Source organism: Cygnus atratus, chromosome 4, assembly GCF_013377495.2.
Source record: "Cygnus atratus isolate AKBS03 ecotype Queensland, Australia chromosome 4, CAtr_DNAZoo_HiC_assembly, whole genome shotgun sequence".
Lineage (NCBI taxonomy): Eukaryota > Metazoa > Chordata > Aves > Anseriformes > Anatidae > Cygnus > Cygnus atratus.
In genome coordinates, this window is record NC_066365.1 from 9,675,816 (window position 1) to 9,689,045 (window position 13,230).

The 13,230-nt window shown below is 40.6% G+C and overlaps 1 protein-coding gene across 1 annotated transcript in view; it reads right to left on the bottom strand.

Moving 5' to 3' along the window:
- Positions 1-5,468: 5,468 nt before the first annotated feature.
- The window catches only part of GRID2 (glutamate ionotropic receptor delta type subunit 2), a 728,283-nt gene continuing 720,521 nt past the window's right edge, over positions 5,469-13,230 (bottom strand). The window contains exons 15-16 of the mRNA XM_035541219.2: positions 11,781-12,021; positions 5,469-7,876 (exon numbers count right to left, since the gene is read on the bottom strand). Coding sequence (XP_035397112.2) covers positions 7,454-7,876; positions 11,781-12,021 — 664 coding nt within the window. The 3' untranslated portion in view covers positions 5,469-7,453. The remainder of the gene's footprint in view (positions 7,877-11,780; positions 12,022-13,230) is intronic.

Sequence of the window (13,230 nt, forward strand, 5' to 3'; positions counted from 1 at the left end):
GCTGAGGAAGATCCCAGGGTGATGTCCCTGACACAGCCCGGCCTGGACGTGCTGCTAAGGCACGAGTGAAAATTTAGCCCCTTCAGCCTGTTGCTGCTTTTGTATAAAGGTTTACCGGATTTCAGACAAAACTCTGTGAGGGAAAAGTGTCCAGCTAGGTGTTGTACATAGCGAGCAGTCTCTTGGGGTTTGGGGCTTCCGACTACAGCAACAGAGTGCTGTAATAGTGTGTTTCACCCCCCCCCCCCTTTTTTTTTTTTTGTGGTCAGCACACACTTGGGAACATGAAGGGAGATACATACACGAAACCACTGTGCCAGCTGCTTTCTTCCACAGCTTCAACCTATGAAACAGGAATTTGTGCATGTACTCCAAGTTAACTTCTACTTGTGCTCCATGTTAACCCCAGCAAATGACTACATACCACAGTATACCATGACTATATACCACAGTAATAATAACCTGCCAGCACCAGCTGTGAGTTTAAGAAGGAAAGCTGCTTGTATGTGCCAATATTTATGGAATAAGTATTTAGAAATACACACATCGTTTTTCCCTTTCTAAACCACTCTAACAGGCCTAGTGTAGATTTGAGTAGGCCTGCGTTTGTCGGATAATGCAACAAGCCTTTACTGCTGAAGACTGCTTGAATAGATTTGTTAAAAGTCAGCTTTACAGGTGTATGACCTCTCCTTGTACCCATCTTTCACCTCGGTGTAGGAAGAACAAAGCTCCCTGTGTCCCATATCAGCTGTACCTTCAGTATTGCAGCTATCCTTGCAGGATTTTTTTTTGATCATGTGAAGTGTTTTTTTGGGAACTCTGTTCTTCGAGGAAAGAGGGTGGGGAAAAGTGAGAAAAGAACATCACCTGCCATCCCCTAGATCTGCAGAGATATGAAACCAATCCAAGCAACAGCAGAAATGGCTCAGAGAGGCCTGTAAAAGCTGGAGCAAGACGGGCCACCTCAGTGTTGCCTAAGCGCTGTTTCATAAAGCAGCACGTCTTTCTACTACACTATATCAGTTTCTTGCGGTGGGTACTATCATGCTGCAGAGACTTTTCCTTAAAATTGTGTCAGGGCGTGGGAATAGCAAGCAACCTCATTATGAGCATCGATCACAGTATTTGCTTGCTTTCTCCCATTGCCGTGCGTAAGCAAAAGGATTAATTAGTAACAACACAGGTCAATGGTGATTGCTCCTACTGTGGTCCGCAGCAAAGAGCCTTACACAGGGACTATTCAAAACCAAACCAGACTGCCCCACAGTGCATTTGGAAAAGCATGTCCATGACCAGTGGGGAAGAAAAGCCAGCTTACCCACAATGGCAGGGCTGCGATGTGCTCACAGAGCTGCCTGCTCCCCCTTTTTTGTTTTATTTCCATCAGGCACGTTACATTTACTGCCTCCACACCAGGCTACCAGGCAAAACGCTTGCAGCAGCGCCTTCTGCCCGCCACTGGGGTGGTCCCTCTGCAATCGAGTAAGGGGCATAAGCAGCACCTCTGAGCCTTTGCCCCACCTGAATCTACCTTTTGCCGCCATTCAATTTCCTACTTGTAGAAGGCGCAAGCAAGCAGCTGAAACACAGCTTGCCCAGCCGCAGAGCACTTACCTGGAGGGCTGTTATGCCAAGACAGTAGAGGGCTGCAAAAGCAAACCTGCCTGTTACAGATCTGCATGGGCTGTGCCTGAGCCTCCAGAAACCAAGTTATTTTGCTGTCACACTGGCTGCAGCATGGGCCAGAAGAATCAGGAAAGCACCTGCAGCTCTGTGATTGCTTGGGGAGCTCAGTGACTGCCTAATGAAGACAGGCATGTGCCCCCCACCCTTCGTTTATTAATTAACAAGTTTATCTTAAACTCCCTTTCTTACTTTATTTGTATCTTGAGGGAGGTGGTGGTCAGACTTGTGATGACTGATAGTTGGAGTATTCCCTGCTCCAAACTGATGATGCAGCAGCAGAACATGGGATAAGGGATTGCTGTGGAATGTCAAAAAAATGAACAGCTTTATTCGCAACACCATCAAATCGAGCTACCACCATTATCACAACGCAATTAAAGCTGCTTTAAAAATACATATATATTATTATTAGTATTATTTATTATTATTAGCAGGCCACAGCACTCTCTTGTACTAACCTGGAGACTGGCTTGATTGGTTTTCAGAGGTCTCATACCTTGTTCTCATCCCCCCTCCTCTGCCCCCATTGCCCTCGCCACCTTGGTGCTGATCAGGAAGGTACTGCAAATCACTTTGTAGTCATTAATGCCACCATAGGCAGCTCTTTCTGTGAATGAACCCTCAGTTGCTCAGTCTGGCATGGCCAAAGCCTGTCCAAATTATTGAAATACTTCCAGGTTTATTTTGTCCCCGTGCTCAACCCCCCCCCCCCCCCTTTTTTTTTTTTTTTAAGAGGCCAGAATTGATCTGAAAAATGGTGTCTCTGCCCTGTGAACGGGACAACCATTGCCTCTTCCCACTTCCAGCCCACGTGAGTGGTGCAAAACCCTCCTTGGTTCCTTGCTTTCCTCTCTTTTCTCTTCCTTCCCTGAGGAATCAGGGAGGAAGGTTTTATTTTCCCCCTTACAGCAGTGAGCTGTTTCTGAGAAGCTGGGTTCTTGCTTCTGTCTCAAATTTCCTGTGTGACCTGGAGCCCTGTAGTTAATTACTTTAGAATTCAGTATTCTGGCTGTAATATTTTTGTTCCTTCTGATGAACGTTATAGAAATAAAGTCTGTAGTACATGCAAAGTGTCACACCGTTGCGATGAATGGGAGAGGGGGGCAGATTTTGAAAATCTTGACAGATAGTAAATTTATTTTTATAACTCTGCCTCTTGAAAGGTAATTCTTCGTAAAATTCATGTCTCCTGTAATTTTTTAGGGTATCTGTGAGGGTTTTTATGGTTAGGAATTCATTAGGCCATGAATCACTTTACCTGCACTCATCTTCCTCGGGAGGCTTTGACTTTTGGCTTCATGCACAGTACCACGTATGAGACATGACAAGCTGGTAGGGTGATGAAGTGATGAGTTTGCAGTTGCCCCCTGGTCCTGATGTGTGGTGTGAACGCATGTATTCACAGCCTCGTGCTTACCCAAAAGATTTTCTATGACTCATTCTTAGGAGCAGATACTTGATTTTGACATTTATTTCAAAACAGCTCCACAGGATAAAGAGGAAACACAGCTATCTGGGCCGAGGGAAAAATGGGTAAAGTCGGGCTGTGTTGGTACGACACCTTTGTTGTTTCGGAGACTGTTATTTCATCACCTACAACAACAAGTGTGCACATGGGAAGCTCTTTTACTTTTCAACCCATCACCTTTGTGCAGATTTGTGAAATTTATTCTTATACTTATCAAACTTATCCAGCATGCCTTGCAGCCCAGCCACAGTGGGTGTGCCAGCACAGAAAAGGTGTCTTTACATTACTTCGCAGCATCCCATGCTAGTGTGGAAGGAAGAGAAAACATTTCTTAAAAATCTAACATATTTAGGGAAACCTATATTTAAAGCACTTTATTTTGCCAAGACAGAAGGGAAACCCCTGAGATGTTGGCTCAGATCACACCACGGCTGACAGCTATAATCATTCACTCGATTGCCACAGCAGGACAAGTTTTTATCTCCGGGTAGTGAACTGTGGGTCAATAGAGTGACCTGACCAAGTGAGTCATTGAAACCAGATTAATATGCTTTCTGCTGCTGCTTGCTTTTCCGCATGTAGCTGGTACATCAAAGTGGTTGTTACACTGGAATCACCAGGCAAACAATTCATATTTATATACATCCGGCTGGTATTACCAGTGGATCTACTGCAGCAGTAAAGCTTGACAGTCTTTAACACTGTACTTTTACTTCACTGGCTTTGTATTTGAAGACAGGGAGGAGCAATGTCACAGAGTTCTCCTTAACACAGCCTCTTATGAAGGTTAAATAGGCTGTGGCTGTTCGCAGGTGTGATTGTGAGCATAAGTGACAGGGACAACACCTATGTTAAATGCAAACTGAATGACCTGTCATGCCTGAAGTACAGCGCTTCCCAAGAAGTCACGGTGACTTTACAGGTCAGGAATACCCCAAAACTAAGGACCCCAATCGTGCAAGTGTTTTGCGGACTACATGAATCCCTACTAGACATATTGTAATATGCCTATAGCATCCTGTTGCTGGGCATTTAGTGCCCGTTGACATACATGCCTATTGACACTAGTGAATAGATACCTTTAAATTTTATTCTCAAGTCACTTTCAATAAGCTAATTTCCTTTATAATTTTACATTAACCTGTCTTCATTTTTTTTTTTCTAATGTAGCAATGAATTGAGAACTCCTTCCACTGTGTTTTTTGAAATTATTAACAGAGATTCCAACATCCTCTCTCCTGAATGCCTGCTGAACTTAATAGAAAATGGTAAGAATTCAGGTATTACTCAGTTAATGACACATACTGAATGTGAAAAGCCAACAGACAAACAAATGGATGCTGAAAGTTAAATCATCATGACTTGCTATTGCGGTATATCCTGCAGGAATTACTAATGACTAGGACAGTAGGTTTAACATGTTAAAAATCCTTACGGATTGAGAAGGCCATAATGAAATACAGGCTAAATAGTCTCACATTAAAACTTTCATCAAATATAAGAGCAGAATATGCCTAGTGTCATAGCAAACTAACTTCTGTGTAAATAGAGATAGCAGAATGTAATTCTGTAAAACTAACGTCCTTGTTCCAAGAACATTCTTAGATTACACCAAAAAGAACAGAGATAAGGCGCAGTATTTCCAAAAATCATGTCCCTTACACGTCCGTGCCAATGAATTCTAAAATCATTCTCTAAGATGCTACGTTTCTGAATTCCAATTTCAAGTGTAATTAACACAGATCGTGGTGATATTCATGTGCTCACTACACAGGAAATAATGAGACAAATAGATGGCGATGGTGGTGTAACTTGCTGTAAAAGCTGTTTGTAGTCGATGTGGGTGTTTTTTCTTTCTTTCTTTCTTTTTTAAAAATCTTTATTTATTTATTTCTTTTTCCAGCCAATGAATTGTGCAGCAATTTCTGGTATGGCAAAAACATTCAGGGGCAGATACCTGCCACAGATGGAAAATCTCAGAGTACTCAGCATTTAAGCAGGAGAAAACACAAGTTTAGAAAACAATTTTATTAGACAAATTATTTAGACAAATTATACACAGAAAGCTCTGCCACTTGTAACTGAGGCCTCCAAAAAGTGTTTTGTGTATCTGTATAATAGGCAACACATCAAAATAGGCCTATTTTAAATATCGTACATGGTTAACATTTTTTTTTTTATATAACTAAAATCACTGCAACATCTGGTATGTCCCTATGTAGCTTGTTGGAAAGAAATTTTCTTTTTTTTTTTTTATTTTAATTTTTGCTCAGAGGTGTGGATGAGTTCATGAATGTTACAAGGGGGAAGCAAGTTGTGCATGCTTTTAGACACTTGCTACCCTGGAAACAAAATGGCCTTTTGCACAATAAGAATTTGTTCTGCCTTACACAGTAGACAATATTTGAAGATTTAGTACAAAAAACAGTGACAGTACAAGATGCTCCCCCAGAACAGAATTAGCGTCAAAATAGAATAGATTTGAAGAATATACCTTTTAATTTATCCTAAAGCAAATCACATAGGCTGATTCATATTAATCCTAGCCAAAGAATGAGTTAGGTTAAAATAAGTGTATGGTTGCATTAAAAACCAAACCAAATAAAAAAAAAATAATAAAACAAAACAAACAAAAATGAAACCTTACAGGATAAACTGCTTGCTTTCTACTTAACTGCATCTTTAGTTTTAAGGATTACAAATTGAAAGCTCTTCCTACATTTCTAACAGGTAACAGTGTTACTTTAAAAAGCTGGTGCCAAAACAGGCACTGGTTCTGCTCTCACTGCTGTTCTTTCTCTTGTTCTATACAGTTGGCACTAATGTAAAAAGTATGTAGCTCCTCTAAATCTAACTTAACACACAAAGGGTTAAAATGAGCGCCTGTTCATATATATTTTTCCCCTTCAAACAATATGTAATTATAATTAAGGCCACATCAGTATTTCTCAAGGGCTTTTTCTCCACTAACACCATTATTATATCGATCAACTGTACTGACTTGGAAAATAATTTATTAACCTTTGATCTATGTTTAAACTTCTCCAGAGCTGTATTAGTTGCTCACGAGTGTGGTATACCTAAGAGAGTGTTCCATTTTAATTAATGTAAAGTAAAATTATCAAGGTTAGCCTTATAGAATGCTCAATAGCCAATGCAAAACCTAATCAAACGAGTTACATCTAGGTACAAACATTAAATTGCCCTGGATGTTCTAATAAAAAAGTATAAAATATGCTCTGTTGGCAAACAACGCAAGTCAGAATAACATTAAAGCAACCTGTCTTTTCTAAATGAAAAGACCCCCTGCACTGTACATCTTTCCTGTATACAACACATTTTTACTAAAGCTTTATTAAATGAATTGCAATAGCAACGGCTGCCATTTTATAGCTATATATACATGTATATATATATATATACATACCTGTGTGTATATATGTATATATATATATATGTATGAGATACTAATTTATTTAACACAACAGAGGCTTCTGCCATATGATACAGTTTACTGTACATAAGAAAAACTTTTAACACTGTACAATCACATAAAGGTCATATGCACTGTTGCAGTGCAAAAGTAGATTTAACTGTAGTCTTTACTGGCATAGTAATGGCTTTTTGTAATCCTACAAAATTGCATTCTTGTATTATGGGGCTTGAATGGTCTTTTAACTTTTTTTTTTTTAATTTTTGCCTTTTTTTTGCCTTTTTTTATACTTTTTTTTTTTTCTTTTAAATCGCAGGGTTTGCCTTTGGTCCACAGTTAAAAGGACACACAGCAGTGGAGCACTGATCGGATGCAGCAGAATACATGTAAAGGACTTAAGTTATTGCAATTATAGTAAAAAAAGGCGGTGCAGGAGGAGGAGCGAATGCCCTTCTTTAAAGTAATCCTCAGGGTTTTTTATGCATTAATCACTACATGTTTCCTATATTTAAGTATATGAAAAGCCTGAAGTAACCGAAACCTAATGTGGTGATAAATCAAAGAATAAGTGACTCAAGTAGTAAAGATAATAAAGGGAGAAAGAGGAGGAGACCAGGCTGAGAAAGCAGAGAAGAGGAAGAGTTGTTACGAATAATCCTGATTCTTTTCTTAAATAAAATAAAGGAAAAAAAAAAGAAAACAAAGGAAACAAACAAATTAAAAAACCCTCAAAAGCAAAAACAAAAAACAAACAAAAAAAAGGAAAAAAAAAAAAGGTTACATCCGTGTTAGTCCCACAATATTACAGCTGCTCCTTGCAAAGGGAGTCCTAAAAAAGAAAGTGAAGAAACTTGGTCTGATGCTCATATGGAGGTGCCTCGGTCTGGATCACTACCGAGATTCAGCCCCAGAGTAGGAGTTGGTTGGTAAGGGATGGATGACATTGTTTTGATGGGGCTTCTGAAAAAGCCACCGTTAGGTGCCCTGTGCCTGAAGGGGCCAGTTCGGTGCTCAGGTACGTTGCCGAAGGAGAAGCCAGAAGCGGCTTTAGCAGACAGTGTGCGGCTCAGCGTCTGGATCTGTTCTGGTATGAAGGTGGTGGTTGTGATGTGAGTGTTTCTGAAGTCACTGATTTGCTCCAGTGCTTGACGGGTGGGCAAAGTGTCAATGTCCAGCGGGGTCAAGTCAATCGACGATGTGGAGAACTGTTTATGGGGACTGTCGTCATCTGTGCAGAGGCTGTTCACGCGCCTGTGGAGGTGCTCCAGATCGATTTCCTTGTCATCCTGGGGAAGGAGAAGAACAAGATGTACCACTCACTATTGCCATCTCTTTTGCAGGATTGAAGTTTCACATTGCAATCAGAACCGCTCGGTAAACACAATACACACTTACTAAAGCTTCATCTTAGCTGTGGACAGCTCTAACACCACCAGCAAACACCCCCACCTCCCGAAGCTGGATGGGCTAAAACAAACCCAGGCAGACCCTTCTTCCACAGCTACCTTCAAGCCCTGAATATGAATGACAAAACTCCAAGTGCTACCAGCAGGTTTCTTTGTACAGTGAAAATAGAGCATCATCTTGGATGTCTGGGTTAATGCCAGCTCTTAAACGCTGCAGTGATGGCTACATTTCAGTGTCAAAATGGGAGGCTCTCAAGGACTGCCGTCTTCATCAGCGTTCATTCTCTCAGGGCTTAAGGAAGGGCTAAAAACTTCTCAGGTTGATTTTTGCTTTTAAATTACAAATTGCAGAAAAGCTGAACTTCCAGACCCAAATCCAAGCACTGGTGACTCATTGACATCACGCAGGAAGAAGTACACCAGATAATTTTAAACTGTGATGCCAAAGAAGGGATTATTTCTCTCCTTACCTACAAAGAAGCAATGCCATCAATTCAGATGGAATTATGCTGCCATGGGTGAGAAGGCGGCCTGGTGTATTCATTATAATACAGCATCACTCCTCTCTTACCTCTCTCCTTTTTCCTTCTTAAATCTCTCCCCCAAGAGAACTCAATTGAAGAGGCTTGTTCGTTATAATTGAGAATTTAAATGCATGAGAATTAAAAAAAGAGGAGAACGTCCTGGGTGACCCAGTAAATCACCTGTATTGTACATATATATTTCTACTGAACTGCAAAGCTTAATTCAAAGTGGCATTACGTATACACGTATAAGGGATATTCCCTCAGTCTAGGTAGCGCAGCTCATTCAGAACAAAAATCAGTTCCAACTAACCTGAACATTTACCTTAATCTCTGTGAAATCTACTGGCTCTTCCAGGCCACTAGAAATATCTCACACTCTAGGACCTCACAGAGGACAATAGGGCGGCCGATAGATGTGCACTGATGACTTCCAGACTCGATTACTGCAATTCAATGACTGGCTTGATCCAGAGCTCATTGAATCGATCGCAAAACTCCTAGTATACAGAATGGGCTTTAGGTCCCTCCTTTGTCTAGGGATGAAGTCAAGCACTCTGAAAAAGTCCACCTAGAACAAACTGCAGGAGTTCATCTGCTTAGCAAAACGGATCACCAAATATTTGCACTGGTACCACACCGAATACAAAGCCCGACTCAAGGGAGAGTGAGGGACCAGCTCCCCTCTGGGATCTTACCCTCCAAGGGCAGGGACAGGGAGACAAACTGGGGGGGAGAGGGGTGGGGAACAGGCAACAGGGCTCTCCCAGGGTCTGGATGATGGCTTTGGAAACAAATCTGATCACAGAGGCTTTGAGCTCATCATGGGAGGGAAAAAATGCAGTGCTAGTTTTCCAGGCTTAGCTTTCTGTCTATAGTTTATTCACATGTGGACATAGACATGGATGCACATAACAACCACACAGGTGACACCAAAACCAAACGCATTCACCAAAAGCTCTCTCCTAAAATCTTTGGAGCTACATATGGATGCAGAAGAACTGGGGCCACGTGGGCATCTAAAGAAATATACAGAGGCTCCGTCAGCACATGCAAGTCATGACTATGTCTCTAAGGGACAGTCCTTATTTTTATATATTATTATTATTTTATAATTTTGAAAAGCATACAAACACCGTAATTTCAAATGCCAATTTGAACTTAATTACTTCTGAGCCTCTGTAAGTTATTCAGAATATTCCTCATTTTTCTCTTACTGAGATGCATTTGGGGCTAGGGTCAGACCAGTAAAAATATATAAGCGGTGATATTCTCCCATGCTTAGCCCACAACCCAATCTCCACCCAATCGATACACCAAAATGAGACCCACTCACAGTAAGATTGTGCACATCTCCATAATATGATCTTTCCTCTTCTCTCTTGTGTGATCAGTAGTGAAATATTCAGCAGTTTTCACATTTAAATTATCATCAGGCTTCAGAGTCAACATCCCATTGAGATTACTGGGGCAGTTCATACTTCTCTCAGAGCTACCGTTTAAGGCTGTCTGCAGACTCAGGCAGACATCATTGAATGGATTACTTCTGGTACGCGACTGAAATGTTATCTTCGCAACCATAAGACAATTTTTTTTCAGTATAAATGCTTGCATTCTGGAGCACAAGATGGCAGCCACCAGGAAAAAGGGTTGGCTTGCTGACCACAAACTGGCCCAATCTGACCCCCGATTCGGGACTAGTGGCCTGGAAGAGCCAATGGATTTCATGGAAGCTAAAATGAATTTTAAGAAAGTTAGTTAAGATGTATTTCTTTGCTGAATGACCCCCGCATCCAGGGTAGCGGGGGCATTCAGCACATATGTCCATGTTAAATTAATTTTTTTGAGCCAAGCTTTTCAGTGGAGCTTTGAGATGCAATTTTAAAAGCTAAGCTGATGAATATGTGGCAAAGATCAAGGAGGCCGAATTACACCATTTGAGAAAACTATACGTTCAAAATTCTATGTTTGAAAATTTAAATGGGACATTTTATAATTATATAAAACATCAGGGTTGGTTTTTTTTTTTTCCTTTTCCTTTGATATTAATTATTATGTTTTGCACCAAATAAATATGAAGTATGACATTCTGAAAGTCTGGGTAAACAGCAGTATTGTAAATTTTAGTTTTTTGATAATTTACCAGTTGAAACTAGATGGTTCCCATTCCTGAGAAAGCCAATTAAAGGACTAGAGATTCTTTTTGTTTTTAATAATGGTCCGGTCCAGATCTTTAACAGAAAAAGCTTGGGAATTAAAACAGGCAAGAAAAGATTAAAAGTATTCTAATATCAGTGCCAATGCTGTCTAATTAGGTAGCATAATTAGTCCTGCCTGATTACACAGCATTAGATTAGCAGGAATAAACACAATGGAGAAACTGCAGAGAAGGTGAGACCACTGCACGCAAATTAACAGAAATACCCCACAACAAGCATCTAAGCTACACAAAATAGCTATAATTGATAGCACTATATTATAGCTCATATTTAGGTTCACCTTTGGGCATCTCTGCCAAGTATACTTTAATAACTTTTTTTTTTGCTAGTGGAAATGGCTGGTAAAGCACCAGGTGGATTGCCATGGGAAGGAGTGCATTACACATGCAGGTGTGAAACCAAACTCATCTCTGGTGTGAAATGACACACGTCCCCCACTCTCTGTCCAAGATTTTCTAAAACAAGTCTGTAATAGATTTCAGAAACAAGTCTGGCCTGAATCTGAAAAATCTAAAGAACTCTTGCTTCCCCGGACTTCAGGTTAAATAATGAGAACCGAAGTTTGTGGAAGTCCCAAGAGGTTAACAGTTCTGAAAATCAGGACAAGCTTATTTAAGAAGCTAACTGCTGATTAAAGGGCTAAGCTCTGAAAGTCTATTTTGAAAGACTCAGCCATCAAGCTGAGGGGATATATTTTGCAAGAAAAAGACAAGAAGCCTCTGAACTTACTGGTGAGGATTAGCTCTCACCAATGGGAATAATGCACCAAATGTTGATGTACTAATAATGTATTATTCTACAAGTAAAGGTTGTGTTTTACTCAGAATATTTATACATCACCAATATACATTTTTTTTCCCTTCAAGTTTCTCTAGAAAGAATACCTAAAGAGATTTTGAGGAACGTTTACCTTAAAAATTAGGAAGTTAAGGACTATTTTCTGATTTTTCCCCCACCCTCTCTAAAGGCAATAATCTAAATTCAAGGCAATATTCTTTAGGGTGCATGAAAATTTCCCATGAGAAACGGAGGGTCTAATACCTCTTTTGACGGAACCCGGGAGCCTTTCCTTTTATTCCACCATGTTTCCAACATTGCAATGAAACAGGATAGGACAATCCCAGCTGCAAGGATGCAGAAAACACCTGCAAAGCTTTTTATGTCCAGGGCGCCTCCTTTCTGTTTGGTATCCACAGATGAGTAAAGATCACATTGACCGTTCTTTGGCCACCACTTATGCTTCAGTATGTCCATGTCGCCGTTCTGCTGCAGCTCCAAAATCCTAGAGGAGAAACCACAGAGTCAGGGGTTACACTGGGGTGGCACCTAGTGCGAGGGCACAAGGCTGTAACCTGACTACTTGCAACCCTCCTGTGCATCTGGGAAGGCCAAGCTGCTGAGGAATCCAGACAGACTGAGTTAGCAGAAAAGATAGCTTGAATATGAGGTTGCCTGTAAGACTGAGCATATGGACATCCATGCTCCACTCTAGATGCACAAAAGCACTCACAAGTCTCTCATTCTTTTTAGAACCTTAGTGAAAATGCTTTAGTTAGTACATTTTATTTTCTTAACTGGCTTTTACTACAGACCATAGCAATCTTTTGTTGTGTGTGAGATATTTGAAAATATGTATTTTGCATTTTAATAGTTGGAGAAGAGATATTTCATAGAATCATAGAATATCCAAGTTGGAAGAGACCCACAAGGATCATCAAGTCCAACTCCTGGGTCCCCAAAGGACCACCCCAAAATATATGAACAAATCAGACCATGTGTCTAAGAGCACTGTCCAAACACTTCATGAATTCTGGCAGGCTCAGTATCATGACCACTTCCCTGGGGAGCCTGTCCCAGGGCCTGACCACCCTCTCGGTGAAGAACCTTTTCCTGATACCCAGCCTGAATGGCCCCTGTCGCAGCTTCAAGCTATTCCCTCGGGGAAAATACAGTTCAGATATACTGCAGAATACGTTATCTTATTGTAAACTGATTCTTATCTGGTTACCTACCTGCTGCTTTGGAAAGAGTGTAGAGCAGTATCACATTAGTTGCACTCAGCGAAGACCTAAACTAATCTTGCTCAACAGGAGTATGCAATCTGTTGGCAAGCAATTTCCATGGGAAGGCTCTTTGCTGTGGAACTCACTCATCCTTGCACCTATACACCCAGCCTGCTGCTGAATATTTGCTGGGCAGATTGCAAGGCCTACATATTTTGCTAGACTTCCTTGGGGGTGAGTGGTTTGAGAAACGAAAACTGTGTTTGGAAGATTTTAATATTTGGTTAATTTGTTAATATCAATAAATTCTTAAGGAGAGATCTCTAAAAACATCCAGAAGTGCCTAGAGTAGCAGCTGGATGCTTCTGGTTACTCAAAATTTAAAAAAAAAAAAAAAGTAAATCAATTATTACATTTAAAAAGAGTAAAACAAAATTAATATTTTCCTTCATGTAATAAATCTGTTTTTCATTCAGTGTTGGAAAGCA